General features: G+C 36.4%; 1 protein-coding gene across 2 annotated transcripts in view; it reads right to left on the reverse strand.

Annotated features, from left to right (window-relative positions):
- Positions 1-19,182, reverse strand: part of LOC122809207 (chloride channel protein ClC-Kb-like) — a 1,320,353-nt gene that overhangs the window by 1,116,790 nt on the left and 184,381 nt on the right. For both annotated transcript variants that reach the window (XM_044080518.1, XM_044080517.1), the window contains one exon: positions 6,524-6,663. In XM_044080518.1, the coding sequence (XP_043936453.1) occupies positions 6,524-6,663 (140 nt within the window). The remainder of the gene's footprint in view (positions 1-6,523; positions 6,664-19,182) is intronic.

Below are 19,182 nucleotides of genomic sequence, written 5' to 3' on the forward strand. Positions count from 1 at the left end.
GTTCATACAGCTTCCTTTCGTAGCATTCTCTGTCCACACCTTCAGTGGCACCTCCTTTGTCTGCTGGCTTGATTATTATCTGATTATTGTCCAGTAGTTGTCTTAATGCATCCCTTTCATCTTTATCTAAATTATACAAACCTCTGCTTTTATTATTTTCCGTAGATGAAATACTTCATTGTCACAGGAATTAATGACATTTGTATTCAAATTGCTAATGTTAGAGAAAATTTGTTTTAATGTCTCCTTCAAGACATCATGAATTTGTCTTTGACATTAAAAACTTTGCCAGGAGTGTGACATTAAATCAAATTTTCTCTAACATTAGCAATTTGAATACAAATGTCATTAATTCTTGTAAAAATTAAGTATTTCATCTATGAAATAATAATAATAGCAGTGGTTTCTATAATTTAAATAAAGATGAAAGGGATGCATGTTTTCTTATACTGTGTGTCTATGACTGTCCCACTGGAACAAGGACCAATATTATTTAGCTGACTATGACATTCTTCTTCAGAATACTTTGTGATCAGTGTTGTGAGCTGTCTTCATTCACCACAGATACCCTTTTTCTATTCAAAATCATCATATGTTGAAAACTATGTGCCCAAACTCTGGAAAATATCGGACCTCCACTGAACTTAATAACTACAGACCCATTGCTTTACTCTCCCCCCTGGCCAAAATCCTAGAAAAATGCATCCATACCCAGATGCTAAACTATCTCCTAGACTGCAACATCCTGTCACCTACTCAGCATGGTTTCAGACCTGCCCATAGTACCACTATAGCTCTCCTCTGCTTCACAGATGCATTTGACACAGTCTCGCACCAAATCCTGCTAAACAAACTAAACCAATATCATCTATCGAATTCCACTCTTACCTGGTTCCAAAGCTACTTAACTGACAGGTACCAAGCTTCTCTCCTCAGCTGCCCATAACTATAGGAGTCCCACAGGGTTCTATCTTAGGACCACTACTATTCACAGTCTTCACAAATGACCTCCACACCTCCACACAGCATGCATCTATAATTCAGTATGCAGATGACACTACCTTAATCTGTGCTGCACAAAACATTCCCACCCTCCTGCAAACAACTCAACTAGCATTCTCTGACGTTGAAAATCCTCAATCCAAAGAAAACTCAGCTTATGATTATAACCAGTTCTAACAAAAACACTAACAGTCAATTCACTATCTACTCCACAAATGCTACTCCAATTGCTCCAGTGGCACAGGCTAAGCTATTGGGAATAACCATAGACTCCCACCTAAAATTTGATAGTCATCTGAACTTAACTATTAAAAGTACATGCCAAACTGGGGTCACATCAAACCATTTCTTACCAACAACACAAGATCAGCCATTGCGCTCCCAACTTCTATCCACCCTACTGTATGCATCTCCCATTCTGACTAATCTCAACAAAACTGAACTAAGCAAAATGGAAGCTTGCTATAACAGAATTGCCCGTTTTGCTGCAAATTGCTCATATAGAACTCATCACTGTACTGCTTTGAGACAGCTCCTGGCTTGAACTGCCCAACCTTCTAACCTACAATCAGCTCTGCCTCTGTCATTCTATCTATTACCTCCCCAATAAGTGTCCTGCCCTCAAAAACCTAGTACAACATCACTCAGCCAAAAGGCCTCTTAGATCATCAAGCAAACTACTACTAGAAGTCACCAACAGCTACAATAGCTTTGGAGATGCACTATATAGTAGTTCCGGGCTAAAAATGGAACTCTGTCCCTACTAGCATTCAAAACACATCATCCAAAGCCTCCTTTAAAGACCTCATCAGGCAACATCTCAAGCAAAGTTGGCAGTGCCATGATTGCTCCCAGGCTAGTGAAAGCGGATATCATATGCATACTAAATCTAGAGCAATTGATAATAGTTTTCAATCTTACTCACAAACACTGGCTAATCTACAATGTATGTACTGTACCTGTGTACTATGTATGTATTCTACCTACATTCCAAAGTTCAGCTGTACACCACAAATCTATTACTTACCTTTATTTTTAAAATTAATATCTTTTTGATTGTTCTCTCCACTGTAACTGTTTATACCACTGTAAAAACATGTCTCTTGTAATTTGTGTGTATACTGATTATGTCTAAATAACTAAATGTGTCTGTAATTTTTCTTTGTGGAGCTTTTCTCCCCGGGCCTCTGCTGAAAAAGGGCCTTTTCGGCTCAGTCAGACACCCCCGGTTAACAAATGTAAAATAAATAAAATAAAATAAAAAAAATAAATATGCCTCTTCCCATAATAAGCACCAGTGACATTTCTTTATTCTACACAACTGGTTAAGAGATTTTTCTGCTGACTTTGCCATAGATAGGCTTAGCTTTGGTCCACCCCACAGGGTCTGTATATACATTCATGGAAGTGATGCAACAGAAAAGCACAAATTCTAAAAGATGACTCATGAGGTATTCTCATTGACAAAGATAGAGCAAAAAAGATGAGCACTCAGTTGATGTAATCCTTTATATTGTTCTGTCAAAGATATGTTTCCTTGTACACACCCATTTTTATTCAGGGCCATTCTGTAGTTAAACAGTCAGTGGAGGAGCTGTCACACTGATGAAACTAGGACCACTGAATCTTACTACAATGAAACCCACAGTTCAAACCCTATGCATAAAGAAACAGTAAACTGTTAAAAAAAATCAAAGAAAAGTTAAAAAAACTAAGCATTTTTGAAGGGCAAAAAGTGTCTATATACCCCATACATAGAAAACTTTGCCATTGTACCCTTTACTTAAACATACTAAACTCCAAGGCTGTGTAACCATGAAGAAAGGGCAAATTCTGGCCTACTAAAAATATTTTCTGCTCTTCATATGCAGTAGTCCTCTGCTCAAAACCATTCAGTCAAAATGAATATATCCACAAAGCTAACACGTAGTTATGTTCCCCATTCCATGACTCTCATACCCTTCAAGCCAACTTGAAGTATGAGAGATCACACATAAAGTGAATTTTTTGCTCAAATCATGGCAATAGCAGTATTCATTGTTATATTTCAGTATATGTTGTACAATAAGTAACAATATGAAGAGACAGGTGTAACAAATTCACATGCCCTTTCAATATATGCAGTACCACTAAGAGTCTCAAAGAAATTTTTGGTAGTAGTTTACCAGTCTTACACATCACCTCAGCTGCAGCACATCTTCAAGCCTATGAACCTTTAACATTGCCCCATTTTTATTCTGTAACTTGTATGGTCAACTCCTGTCAATAATATGTCCACAATATGAAATCTTGTGTTTGAGAAAAGCATGTTTATCTCTATTGGCTATCCTTTAGCCTAAGCTACTTCATGGGTTATCCAGGTGTTCCTTACCACTCTTCCTTGTCATCAGGCTGGCATTTTGATAGCAGTAAACATTAGGAATTCCTTGTACTGCCTGTTCCATTGCCTTTTGCAAAACAGAAAGTGCAGACGTCCTCCTAGATTCAGTCATTTATAACGCAGCCACCCTTTATGCTTGTTAGGAATTGCTAGTTCTCAGAATTAATGCCACTTCAAATACTTGGTTAAAGGAACTAAACCTTCAACAACAGATGCATAAGACACTTTGACATGATAGATTCATATCCCAGTGTATTCCACACCTCTGGAACAAACTCAGCTGCATGTCAGGCAGAGTAGCACCCTTGCCACCTTCAAGGTAAAAATAGATAATTGTAAGGGCAGCCTCAGATTCTCCCTCCATCTATCTTGTCTCGCCCTCCTTGAGGCTAGAGGGAACTTTTTGCCTTGGCTTGAAATGGTCTGCAGACTGATTGCCTAGTATTTACCTCTGAACCTATGAACTTGTAAGAATATTCCACTTTTGTATGTAAATAGGCATGTGCTAGGTAAATTTCTATAAATCATTTCCCCTCCATGTAAGAATATAAAAATGTCATCAGCTATTAACAGTGAATGTGAGTCTTAGCTCTGGGTTACTGTGACTTTGAAATCTCAGTGAATGTATTAACAACCCTAGTTTTATTGTTCATAAGAAATGAAACTATCAGGATTGCCCTTTCTGCTGCATTCTATGTTTAACAGCACCCCAGCATTTAGCAACTTATGTAGTCACATAAACTGTTTAATCCTAGATATAAATGTATAGGCAAGAATTCTGAGTTAGCATTTGATTTTTAGTTTGATTTTTGCCTTTTTGATTTTCAGTGTTTCCAAAACCAGCTGCACTCTTGCCCTTACTACTAAAAGATCCAAAAGACAGTAGGTTCTTTTCCTGTACCAGGAACTTGAATTAATTTTCTAGTACTGATAATGCAGTCAGTAGAATAGCTAGGGTGGTGGGAAGTGGGCAGTTGCCCAAGGTGCAAAAGTTTAGAATGGAGCAAAGGGGATAGCTGTCCTGGGTACAAAGGGCTATGGGGCATGATAGCCAGAAGGCGATCATTCTTCAACGCATTAGCCCTAGACCAGCACTGAGGGAGAAACTGCAGCTTTGTTTTTTTTTCCTTCAACTAAATATTTAGAGGCTCCAGATCTGGGGGATGGCCCTGGGTATAAGAATAGTTAATTATACCTCTGAGTGTGCCATCCTTCGGATGAGATGTCAAACTGAGATCCCATCAGCCTGAGATGGACTTAAAAAAAGTGTTTTTTGGAAGAATTTTTTCACAGTTTAGGTATTCCAATTATTGGTACACTTGCTTTCATCCACTCATAGTGTGAGGACAAAAATATATCTAGATTTAATCATCTGTATTATTTAAATAGTAATATACCTATTTTTTTATAAGCATCATTGTTGTATTTCCTAAAAATGCATTCTGTTTTTAAATGCTTTAACGTTGACAGCCTGTGTATTCTAAGAGATTCACTGCACAATCATGTGTCCCTACATGCAGTGATTTTTGGTGAAATTGTGTTAGTGTTCTTTATGCTACTGTTCTGATATGCAGGAGATGCCGTTAGGAGAATTATATGGATCAGAAGGTCTTTTTTATTTCTAAAATGAAATTCTTTCCAGGAAGGGGAGGTTGTTTTGAAACTTTCAGTCAAGATTTCATTCTGTTGTCTAGCAGTGAAATAACATGAAGATAGACTGCTTTTTGAGACTATTAGCCACAATGATTTCTTATTTGTTGTGGGTAACAGTCAAAGTAATGGGCAGAACAGTTTTCCCTCCTGAATGGAGTACACTGCATCTCATTGAAAAGTAAAAAAGCCATTATTCCGTAACTAGATTCTCATGCCATTTCATTTGCCCTGTTCAGAAATGCTTCTAACAAAACTTCAAAAAATGGGAAGTTTGTTTCTACTCCTTTTGATATACTTCTTTTACTAAACAAAACATGGGCTTAGTTTATGGCTCAGTATAATGTTTATTTCAGTCCTACAAACCTGTTAGGTACATTCCAGTTAGTTAGTCATCTAGTGTGTGAGGGACCTAATATGAATATTAAGTGTCATGTTGTGCAATATATGTAAAACATTATATTATCTAGACAACACCATCTTACTCACATGTTCAAACCCTAACCCTGATCTTGCTGTAATCTCAACTCTGCACATAATCTTAAGAAATAAACTTTCCCTAACTGTACTACTAATCAATTCACTTGGACACAGATCACACACACACACACACACACACACACACACACACACACACACACACACACACACACACACACACACACACACACACCCTCTCTAATAGATAGCTACTTACCTTTTTTGGCAACATGGACATTCAGAAATAAAGATGTTCATTAAAGCAAATCCTGCAGCTCATTTTATCGACCATATAAATGTTCAATAAAGTCAACTGCAGTAGGTAAGTAGGTAGATAGATAGATAGATAGATAGATAGATAGATAGATAGATAGATAGATAGATAATTAGACAGACAGATAAATAAATAGATATGGATCTAGCCATAACTATAGGTATGCAAACATACATGTATTTAATATCATTCCAAGTTACACAATAAACTTACTTTATTATATGCTTGTTTTTGGTTTTGAAAGTATTACATGCAATATCAGTCTTTTTAGTTCTTGTCATATTTCCCTTGTATTTATTAAAATGATGTCATCTTTTTTGAAAAAAAGTAGAACATAGTACACTGAGGTGCATAACTTTTATCCCTAATAGAACTATAGTGTTAGTTATAGGTACCGAACAAAATATATGATGAAAGGTTAGAACCTGCAGATTTTAATAGATGTTTAAACAGATAATTATGTACAGAACCTCTTGTACCAGGGAGATACTCAGTCAGACAGACAGACAGACAGACAGAGAGGAGTACTTAAATATACTTGCAGAAGTTTTTTTTAATGTTTCTTTCCACGAAGGGTGTTGGGAGTAAGGAATATTACATTTTACAAACACAAGCAATAACTCACAAACTTAAACAATTGATTGATATTTTTGAAGGATTTATTAAACATAACTTGACAATGCTAGGCAAATAAACCATCCAAAAAATGAATAATACCACAGGTTGTAGCTTCTTACCACTTTGCCCAAGAATATGATGCTTCCTCCAGCCAAGGTACAGGTCATGCCTACCACTTTGGCACCAAATGTTTTAATTGTCAGATATTCTTCCAGGACTACACCTGTCAGAATCACCTTCAGTTCAGGAACTCCAGATCCTAAAAAACAGTGGGTAACAAGTTTGAGTTACTGTGTGTGTGTGTGTGTGTGTGTGTGTGTGTGTGTGTGTGTGTGTGTGTGTGTGTGTGTGTGTGTGTGTGTGTGTGTGTGTGTGTGTGTGTGTGTGTGTGTTAAGGAAGTGAAACACATTATTATACAAGACACGATTTGTCATTTTATGAAAACTGAATACCCCTTTGCAGAAAAACATCCATTTTATGTATTTTTATTATATATTGGGTTCTCAGATGTCCTTCTGTGGCCCATCTTCAGATGCGGCCTGGAGACACAGGCTTTGCACTCCACTCTAGTACACTGATTATAGTGGTCTATATTAGTTTGCTGGAAGATATTTCCAGCGAACACTTCTTCATCGACACCTAACTGTCAAAAATCACTTCTGCAATAAGTGGAATTTTCCCAGGACATTGAAGTAGTTGGCCAACTACACAACTTTGCCCTTTTCCCCACTGTTGTGCAATCTTGGAGTTGTTATATATAAATAGGGGTGTTCTGGGGGTACAGCCCCCCACATTGGAGGTGTGGGGATAACACCCCCCACTTGGGTGGGTTTGATTTAGTGCCTTGTGTGTTCTGTTGTGCCGCAGGGCAATTGTTTCATTGTCCTGGGAAAATTTTGGAAATCGTGGAAGTGATTTTCGACGGTTAGGTGTTGATGAAGAGGTGTTCGCTGGAAATATCTTTTGGCGAACTAATATAGACCCGATTATAGCTGTATGTAGGTCATACATCAAGTACATGAGAAACTGTTGAGAAAATACAAAGCAAGTGAGAACAGGATAATATCTACACTAGAAAGAGTATGTCAGCAGGTTCCAGACTCAAAGTGAAATGAAGTATTATTTATATAAGTGAGTACTCTGACTGACTGTCAGCATCAAAGAAACAGTTTAACCAGAAATTCAAGTAACATTTACACATCTGTGGTAATTCTTTGGAATATGCATTGTTAGAGGAATAACAGCTCTTTCTTTTAATAAAGAATTATGCATTTAAGTAAAGTTGAAATGACTAAGAAGTTCATTATATACAATTATCTTATCTTTGACCTATACAGTGAGACTCATACTTGCTTCTAAGTTCTGCATTATCAGAGATAACCCTAACAAGATTTGGGAGACTGTTCCATACCCTGGCAAAGTAGTGCAGAATATGGTACCATCCCAAAAATATTGAAAGTTCAAACTTGTTTTATTAGATGTATTTCCTGTCTCAGAGTTGTTATAGGGGTATGCCTCAGCAAATGGGGAATGTGTCAGAAGCTCACTAGACTGAATCATCTGCATGCAGGAAATAAGATGTAGGCAACACAGTTTTCTAGTAAATTATGGCAGTTCTATAGATTCCAAGATGTCATACTGCAGTGATCCAGCATGTAAGTATATGATAAATCATGTGATAAAGCTGCAAGCTTTGAGGTTACTGGATTACATCCCATTGGAAAGGATAGATTCAAGGAGCAGGCCAGAGTACAACAGTGACACTGAGCTTAATCCTGTTTACCAAGAGAGGAAGGGTCTGCTTCTGTGAAGAATGATAAATTCTTGATTACATTTTTATGGCAACTCAGAGAGCAATTGTCAGTGATAACTATACTGATGTCAGTTAGTGGAATCAGCTTCACCTTGTAGAAGTTAATCTACCTGAAGAACAAATGCAGATATCAAGGAACCAATATGTCAGCAAACACATTCATTTATTTTCTGTTAGCAAGTGCTGAGCATGGTAGAATCACATTACATTGTGCATGTCCTAATTAGACTACTGGGGATGACTGATTGAGTGATTGATTGATTGATTGATTGATTGATTGATTGATTGATTGATTGATTGACTGAGTGAGTGATTTGTTTACCAGGAAAGTCTGTCCTTTTCAGAGTTAGTCTTGAGTGAAAAGCTCCACATTTGAAATAAATTTATATACTGATAAGTAACAAACATGAAATATATATATATATATATATATATATATATATATATATATATATATATGTACACACATACACACACACACACACACGTATATCTATATATATATATATATATATATATATATATATATATATATATATATATATATATATACACACACACACACACACATACATGGGTCCACTTTTTAATTTCGAAATCCCAGAATCTCGAGTTTTGAAATATCGAACTCAAAACATCAAGATTTTGGAATCTCAAAAGTAAAAAGTGGAAAAGAAAAAAAAAAAACTAAAACCACACACCACCTCCTACTTAAATATACCAACTCCAAGATTGTGCTAAAGAAAAAAGAATGGGAGAGAAGGGGGGGTGGATGGTGCAGGGGGGCTTGCCTCCCCTGCAAAAACATGCTTTTATTTTTTTTTTTATTTAACTTTTTAATTTTAAGATTCCAAAATTTCGAGTTTCTGGGATCGATATTATGAAACTCGAGATTCTGGGATTTCGAAATTAAAACGTGGACCCATATATATATATATATATATATATATATATATATATATATATATATATATATATGTACACATATGTTAGGTTACTTGTCTTTTCACTTTGCATAAGTCTAGAAATGCAGCCATATTAAAGCAGGCTTTACAGTTTACATAATGTTTCAATACATCAGTGAAAATAACCTTCAGTCAAGAATACAGATAAGAACAGAATGTGCTGTACACTTAAGTACAAACACATCTTGTTTGTATGTTACAAGCTTGGGAAATCAAGGCTAAGGAGGTGTGTAGCATAGGGTCTTGGTATTATTATTATTAACAAATACTTCAGGTATAGTTAGTGAAGCCAGTAAGTTAGTTCGGACTAACATACAGAAAATACTTAATATCCAGCATTCCAGAAAGGAAGTTAGCTTTTGGACTGCAGAACATACACTTGAGCTGAGTACAGAAGTCAGGTTAAATAGTCATACTATCCAGGAGGAAAAGACTGTTTCAGTTGATATTATCAAAATATATGTACAGAAACTTTGGATATTTTTATCAGCACTGTTATCCAGCACTCCAGAATTTCTACAGACTGTTATTGTTTATCAGCACGGTTATTAAAGTCAGTACTTGGATATTGTTAACATCTAATAAAGCATTATTAAACAAACTTCAATGTTTGAAGCATATATTTTGTGAAAGTACAAAAGACTTGGGCCACAGATGAGAGACTGGCACCTGTTCAGCACAAGTTTGGGTAATTAACAGATAAAAACTTTCACCCCAGTCTCATTTTAGTGGTTTCAAGTTAATTCTGGTATACTACAGTTGTATCAAATCTTTTAATATATAAATATATATATATATATCGAGACAGAGAGTAAAAAAGCATGCAAAATATATTGAAAAATGAATATATGTTTGAAGAAATACATGACAGGCAAAATATTTCAATTTATAGATTAACTAAGCTAAACAGGTGTTTACTTTTGAGTAGAGATGCTAAGATATAATACTCTGGGTAGACTAAGATGCTAACCAGGTAGGAATGGATAGGAAGTCACTTATGTACTAACTAGACCATCTAGGAATATATAGAATTAACTTATATATTAACTAGACTGTCAAGAATAGATAGGAAGTCACTTATGTACTAACTAGATCATCTAGGAATATATAGAATTAACTTATATATTAACTAGACTATCTAGGAGTGGACAATAAGTCACTTATGTACTAACTAGACCATCTAGGAATATATAGAATTAACTTATATATTAACTAGACTGTCAAGAATAGATAGGTAGTCACTTATGTATTAACTAGACCATCTAGGAATATATAGAAGTAACTTATATATTAACTAGACTATCTAGGAGTGGACAAGAAGTCACTTATGTATTAACTAGACTATCTAGGAGTGGACAAGAAATCACTTATGTATTAACTAGACTGTGTAGGAATATATAGAATTAACTTATATATTAACTAGATTGTCAAGAATAGATAGGAAGTCACTTATGTATTAACTAGACTGTCTAGGAATATGTAGAACTAACTTATATATTAACTAGACTGTCAAGAATAGATAGGAAGTCACTTATGTATTAACTAGACTGTCTAGGAATATATAGAATTAACTTATATATTAACTAGACTATCTAGGAGTGGACAAGAAGTCACTTATGTATTAACTAGACTGTCTAGGAATATATAGAATTAACTTTTATATTAACTAGACTATCTAGGAGTGGACAAGAAGTCACTTATGTATTAACTAGACTGTCTAGGAATGCTACTGTATTAACGAGGCCATCCAGGAGTGGATATGAAATCACTTACGTACTACCTAGATCATCTAGGAAAAGATCAGAGGTAACTTATGTATTAATTAGACCATCTAGGAGTGGATAGAAAGTCACATGTACTAACTAGACCAACTAGGAATAGATAGGAAGTAACTTATGTACTAACTCGAGTGCTACAAATGAGTTCAGAGGTGATGTTAACAGCAAGAGTGAGCTTTCATAACAGGTTTTTATTGTTAATGGAGAAGAATGAATGCAGGTTTCACAAAGGAGTACATAGAGATAATTTTGAGGTTGGCAGACACTCTAAATGAAAGGATATGGGAACAGATTTTGAGAGGCAGTAAAGGGCAGATATATATTTCAGAGGGAAAAAGTAGAGTTGTTGTAAATGAGACGACTGTACTCATTTTAGCGATGAAGATGTTCAACTTGGGGGAGATAAGCAGTGTCAAAATCATGCATCTTGTGAGTGGGCTCTTAGGTTTGGATTTTAAAAAGTTTAGACTGTTGATCTGTCTCAGTTTCATGGGGGTATTATTATAGCAATAATCCACGCCTGGGTGTGGGTAATGCTGGATTTACCCACGGTTGGCGTGGTTTGGTCCCGAGGGCGAAGCCCGAGGGACCAAACAAAGCCAAACGTGGGTAAATCCAGCATTACCCACATCCAGAAGTGGGTTATTGCTATTATACAATGACATTATTTAAGAAAAAAAATAATTACTTTTCTTAAATAATGGCATTGTATAATGCTCTTGCTGCCCTTCTGCAGCTGTCTGGTATTCCGAGGAAGTTCTGATGTACTGCGCATGCCTACGCAGTACATCAGAGCTGTGGGCAAAAGCAACGGAGAAAGCAAGATCTCCATTGCTTTTACTGTTTACGCTATGTTAAATGGGTTTAACATAGCGAGACAGCTTTAAAAAAGCAACAGAGAATCTCCGTTGCTTATTTTAAAGCTGTCTCGCTATGTTAAACCCATTTAACATAGCGAGACAGTTTGGAAAAAGCAACGGAGAAAGCAAGATCTCCGTTGCTTTTTAAACTGTTCGCTATGTTAAATGGGTTTAACATAGCGAGACAGCTTTAAAATAAGCAACGGAGATCTCCGTTGCTTATTTTAAAGCTGTCTCGCTATGTTAAACCCATTTAACATAGCGAGACAGGTTTAAAAAAAGCAACGGAGAAAGCAAGATCTCCATTGCTTTTTACACACTGTGTCGCTATGTTAAAGGAGTTTAACATAGCGAGACAGCTTTAAAAAAAGCAATGGAGATCTCCGTTGCTTTTTTAAACCTGTGTCGCTATGTTAAACTCCTTTAACATAGCGAGACAGTGTTTTAAAAAAGACTTATACTAATGGAAAAAGTCCGGGCGACTGGACCTTTTTCCATTAGTATAAGTCAATTTACAACATGCACGCTGGCCAATCAGCGTGCACGTTTTGGAATATTAATGGGGGGTCATGGTATAATCCATAATTTAGCAATGGAATTAGAGTAAAAGGAGTCATTGAAGGAATTATTAGAGGGTTTTATAACTGCAAGGTACATTTTGGAGGAGCAGATATCTTTGTGTGGGTGTACCACTGGGGAAGGTTGTGTAAAGGGAGGTGCATCATTCTGTTAAAGGCTCCTTACTGAAATGTCAACACTGAAAATGTCGAGTGCTGACAAACCAAAAAAAAAAAAAACCCACAGGGGAAGAGAGAATCTCAAAAATCGCTCTTGTACTTAAAACTTCTTTTTGCCAGAGGGCCAAGCCCTCAGCATCTCCTGAACTTATATATACCAACTCTGAGATCATTATACTTCGTAGAAAAGAAAATATTCCAAGAAATGGCATCTTGTACTTAGTCTATGTAATTCCGATCTTTCAGCCATTCTGTCTCCACGTTTCGTGACTTGCGTTAACAGGTCTTGACATTTCAAATGGTCACCTTCTTGTAAATGTATAATTATATGAAACACTTCTAGCTGAGAGTATGTATGTATATATGTATGTATGCATTTATTTATTTTTATTTACCAAGAAAGTCTAACTTGGCCATGTAAGACCCCTTTTCAGTTGAGGCCTGTGAGGAATGCTCTAATATTACTCAGTGAGTAGGGTAAAATAAACAGATAATAATATATAGTTTGACAAAAAGAAAAACACTGATTAAACAAGTTACACAATAATGCTATTATTTAAAAAATACAAGTCAAGAAGTACAATGTCATAAAAAGTACATTTGTTTGAGCATTTGTAATACGTTATGCTGTAGAGAGGCAATTTAGTAGGAAAACAGGAGCGGTTAGGATGAAAGGGAGATATAGTGTTAAGTAGAATGAAATAAATTTGGATTAATTAGTGTGAGAAGGATAGAAGACAGTATCAGAGTAATGGGGTGTTGAGAGAGACAAAAAGGAGAGGAAGGGAAAGTAGAAAATTATTAAGAGACCAGAAGACTGGGAGTATTAAAAGAGCATAGATATGTAATGAGGGGTGAGAGATGAAAATAAGGTATGTAAAGGTTTGTGCAAGTGGCAACAATATAGGAGTAAGTGAGAAAAGGACTGCAGAGAAAGAATGTGAAAAAGTAAGTTATTTAAAGAGGTCTGGGAATTTGAGCCAGTTGAGTTTTTTTTTGAGGGCAGTGCAGTAGTGGGTTCTATTTGGAAAATTATTTGCAAACTTAACTATTTTGTTATATTACTGTTTCAGTTTTGCGAAGCAAGTTGAGGAAAGATTTATTAATATAAGAACAGTATTACTGAGGCTAGGCAAAAGAAAAGTTGTAGCTGTGGGTTTGTAGCTGCAGTCAGCTAGGCATTATTTGACCTGTAGAGCAGGCCTAGTTTTTGATATTTTTAACTACCTGTTCAATGAGACAGTTAAATTTTAGTTCTCAGCAGTGGTGACATATTGGAGCTTTGTGTGTGGAGCTCTGTGAATCGGGTGCCATTATTGAAATGAAGGGTAAATCTGCCTTTGGTCTCAGAGTAAGAAATTGGAGTAAACCACATGAGCTTAGTTACATTAGGATTTAAAACTAGGTTTGAATGAGTGAGTCATGCTTCAATTGAAGAGAAAGAAGACTTGGCGATTGTATTTAATGGATAGTTTTGGCAGAGTAGATGATAACGGAGTCACTGGCATATTGAACTAAGGTTGAGTGCTTAGAAGCAGAAGAAAGTTTATTAATGAATATATTAAAGATAAGTGGTCCAAGAATAGACCCATGGGAAAACCCAACTGGTAGGGGAAGGAAAGGTGATGTGGTTTGATCCCACTTTACATTTTAGATCCTGTTAGCTAAGTAAGATTTGAACCACTGAAGAGTTGTGCTAGATACACTAAGGAAAGCAAGTGCAGAAATACATTTGGTGTGGAATACCCTATCAAATGGTTTAGAGATATTGATGAAGACCACTGAGACAAGATAACCATCATTCCTACCTTGTTGGACAGTGTTGCAGAAAGATACAAGTGTTGTGTCTATGCTGTGATTTGTAGAAAAAACATGCTGTGAGGAAGAAAGCAGGTTGTTGTTAAGTAAAACTTTAAGTAACTGGCAGTGAACACATTTCTCAACTATTTTAGAGAGAGAGAGAGAGAGAGAGAAGAGTATTGCTCTTGGTAAGAAGTTGGCATATTCAGTGGAGGTGCCACTTTATGAAGTGTTATAATGAAGGATTGTTTCCAAGTATCTGGGAATAGAGATTATTGAATCTGTTTATGTGGATTGAGACAATAGGTACTGCATTGGCAATACATGGCTAAGATTTTCTGCTGGAAGGTTATCAGGACAAGGTAGTGGGCTTCAAAACCTTTCTATACAATTTTTTGGTGGTTGAGAATAATGATCCGAGTGAAAATGTAAGTAGATATTGCTGCTGGTTGGAGTTGTAGATGAGAGGTTTATAGTGGAGATGTAGTGGGTGAGATTTACCACTGAATTCATCAAATATTGAGTTTTCAAGCAATGTTGAATTTTTTTTTTTGCTGTAAGTGGGTTAAGGCATGCTGGTTCACTGGGGTTAAGAAGTTCAGATGTTATCAAGAAACATTCTGAGATTTTGGATTGATGATAAGTGAAATATGCCAAAGCAGTAGGCAAAGTTTGGGAATAAAAATAAGCATCTCTGGAAAATTATAAGGATGTTCCCTGGAGAAAAGACTAAATTATATCCTTCCATTGTTAAAACTCAGTTTAGATAGAAAGTTTGCTGTTCTAAAGAAACTATTACATTAATCTTGCTAAGTTTTCCATGAGAAGCAATAAGGCCTTGTTTAAGCACTTAAGGTATTATGGTAAGGAAGGTATAGAAAATGTAAGATTCCATAGTTACTATCCCAGGCAACTTGTATAATATATTTGCTGAGAATTTTTTAAATACTCATGGAAAATCAGCCAGGCTGAAAAGATAGCATATGGTTGATCTAAAGCTGAGTGCCCCATTATAACTAAAAATATGACACAAGAGGTTTTAACTAAAGTAGAACTAAACTCTGCTGCTGTCCCTGAAAGGCTGAAGGTTTATTTTTAAATAATATTCTTAAGGATTTGCTGCCTTGTCCCTCACACTTATTCCAGCTGTCACTGAGTTCCTGTTTTGTACCATCAGTTTGGAAACAGGCAATTGTGATAGCAGTTCTGATATGCAATAATCCTATTTCACCTGCCAGTTTCAAACTAATTGGTTTAGCATTCATTTGGTTAAGTGTTATAAAAAGCTCCTCTGTAAATTATTGCTAACCAGTGCTAGGATGGGAGTGGATATTCATGGGTTCATTGAAGGCCACATTTATCAAACAAATCTAACATTTATTCAAATGTGAAATTGATCTAGGACTGTCTGTTGATGTTGTGCCTCTAGATTTCACCAAAGCATTCAATACTGCTCTGCATGGAATGATATTAGAAGCTAAGAGATCCCTAAACATTAATACATTTGTGATCAACTGGATTGACAATTAGTTAAGAGCAAGAAGTTGTAATGTTCACATTAGAAATTGCTTTTCAAGCATACAGATCCTTTTGGCACCACTGTTGTTTGGGTTATTTATTTCTTAATTCTTCAATAATCCATCAATTTTGGTGAGTAAATTCACTGATAACACCAAGACTGAGGCTATGGTCACCAACATCAATCATCAGAAATAGTTGCATGAATTTTTAGACATGGTGTTTGAATGGACTACTTCTAATGGGATGAGGTTTAATGCAGGAAAAGGTACAGTTTTTTCATTTTGGTAAAAGTAATCCTAACCTCCCTTTCAGATGCCCGGATCACATACCCTCATCAACACCTCCCCCCAAATCTCCCAAGAAGAAATCCTCACTTCTCAAGGCCAAGAGTATTCCTTCTATGGAGCCAGATAACATACCAGGCTGCCTACCGGCCAGCTTGTAAGAGGGCCTGTCAGCTCTCCTACAGACACTCCTCAGTATCAGCCTCAAAACAGGCTTTGTGCTAGAGGAATGGAGGACAACAGCAGCTACCCCCACAGAAAGGTGGGGCATGAATGGACTCATGTAATTATAGATCCATAGGTCTACCCAGTCTCATCTGTAAGTCTATGGAGAGGATCATTATGGAATTAATAAATAACGACATATGTTTTCTACAAACTATTGACCCAAACCAGTTCAGTTTTGTCAAGGACAGATTTGCCTCTTTAACCTACCTAACTTCTTCAAAAGGTTACTGAAGCAATAGGTGAGGGAAAATAAGTACAAATTGCATATCTAGACCTTGCAAAGGCATTTGACACCATCCCACACTTAAGTATTGCTGACAAACTCTCCCAGCTAAATGTTAATCTTTATGTAACTCATCGGATGGCTAATTTGCTCACAAATAGAATCCTGAAAATTAAGGTAAGCACCTCTACTTCCTCCAAAAGACCTGTCATTAGAAGTGTACAACAGGGTTCAGTGTTTAGGCCTGTTTAACATTTACTTCTTGGATAGCAACGCTAATATAAAGAGTATGCAGCTGACCAAGTCTGTAGATGACTATAAACTTAGTACTGTCATAAATTCTCCAGTGGAACTCAAGATCCTCGAAGAGAGACATTAACAAACAAATAGCTGGTGTCATAATCATGAACTCAAACTATAAGCTAGAAAATGTATAATAGTCGCCTTTGGAAAGCATGACATTGCCCGTAACTATCACATCAACAAAACACTCCTGAAAACCAATCTGGCAATTAAGAACCTGGGACCTATGTGGACAGCAAAGTGTCCTTTGATCACTATGTACCCACTACTGCAAAACTGTCATTTTACAATGTGTAGCTTATTAGTAAGGGTATGGTGTCAATGTCCAGGGATGTAATCATTCCACTGTATTCGGCACTTATTAAGCCAGTCATTGAGTATAATGCCTCCTTCAGTATGCATCTGTCCAAACACTTAATGCAACTTGAATGATCACAGTGCTTTCTCACCAAGAAAATCAAGGACCTAAATAAAAAAAATACTACACTAACCATCTCAAAGCCTTGTCCCTCTTCTCTGTATCATACACACTAATGAGAAGCAATCTCTGCCTTGCATACAGATCCTCAACAGACCCTATTTTCTCAGAGCTACTGTACACTTACAAGTCTAGTGGTGGCATAAATACCTGCTCCAGATACCTTAGTCTGTTCTACAACATAGTAGAACATATTGGAGAGATAGATATGTAACACAGAGAATGCCCATTCTTTGGAATCATCTGCCTCAGCACATAAAATAAAGTACTTCCCTTATTCTATACAAATTTAATCTAGAAAAATGGATGGGAAGTCACAAATTCACCCCAGGTTTAGCACCCTTGTCCTTTATGGCTGAGGTAACGTAAAATGCTCTGCTCAACTCTGGGTTATTTATACTTAAATTACAAGAGCTAAAACTTTCATGGGAATGTAGGGCTAGAGCAATAAAGATCTTCAAAGATCAACAGCCTATTAAGTACCCATGCACATATGAACCTATGATTCTAAATACCCCTATGCACTGTTTTATGGATTAATCCCAGAGAGTAAAGACTCTAGGGATTTGTGGATACTAACTGACTCAGATTTATAATTTGACAACCATATAAATAATGTATTACAGAAGGTTTATGGGTTAATGAAAGATATCTTGAAAACTATCAAAAATCAAGAGACTTCAGGGCTGCTTCCTCTTTATAAATAATTCATAAGACTTATTATAAAGTATTGCACATATTTTTGTATATACAGCCTATCTCAATTAAAGAAACCTGACAGCATGCAACACATCTTCTCTATAAAGATAGAGTTAAATATCATCATCGAGAAAGACTTAAGGAGTCCTGGATCTTTTCAGTTGGCTATAAAGTACTGAGAGGGGACTTGGTGCATGTTGATATACCAATGTCTTAAAAATGATATTCTAGCTGCAATACTAGGGATTGAATTTAGGTGTCATTCACTGGGGGATAAAGCTCTTTATGTCATTACCATTCGTAAAACAAGACCAAAGAATTGCTTTTTTATCACAGAGCAAGTGGACTGTGGACATTTCTTCCACTGTACATAAGACAGGATGATAATCTGAGTAGCTTTAAGAAACGTTTAGATAAGTCGTTTGATACTAGGGGATCTGACTCTGACTTTAACACTGGAGAAGCCTTTAATAGTTATAATGAGGCTCCGAGTTCAATTCCATTACAAGGAAACATTATGTGGGCATAACAATAATTAATGTAGCTAGCTGCATAAGTGAATCAGCCGTGGAGTTGACATGTGTACACTTAGAAATTTCATCTTACAGTTGTATGAGCTTTGCCTTTTTGAAGTTTCCAATGAGGGTTTTCTTGATTAGTGAGGAAGCTGAATGTTTTGAAGGTAAAGGCAAACAGGTTATGATCAGACTTTACTAATGAAGGACCACTAGGGGAGTAGGCAGGGGCCAGGTTTGTAAGGAACAAGTCAAGCTTAAAAGATGTTTCACTAGTCAGGGATTTGGGAGCTCATGTAGAGAGCAACTTAATCTTCAACCAACGTGTCCAAGGTAGTAAGAAAATTCTTCTACATTGCTCACCTTATAAGCAAGGGCATGGCATTTAGGACCAGAGAGGTCATAATTTCATTTTACTAGGTGCTCATCAGGCCCATCATAGACTATAATGCTCCCTTTGGTATGTGCCTGACCACACAGAAGCAGCAACTGGAATGTCCACAAAGGTTCCTTACAAAAATAATTTAGGGAGTAAAACAATGTCATATGTGGATTACCTCTTTACTCAAAATC

The sequence above is a fragment of the Protopterus annectens genome, chromosome 8.part0 (assembly GCF_019279795.1).
Source record: "Protopterus annectens isolate FY-2018-M chromosome 8.part0, PAN1.0, whole genome shotgun sequence".
Lineage (NCBI taxonomy): Eukaryota > Metazoa > Chordata > Ceratodontiformes > Protopteridae > Protopterus > Protopterus annectens.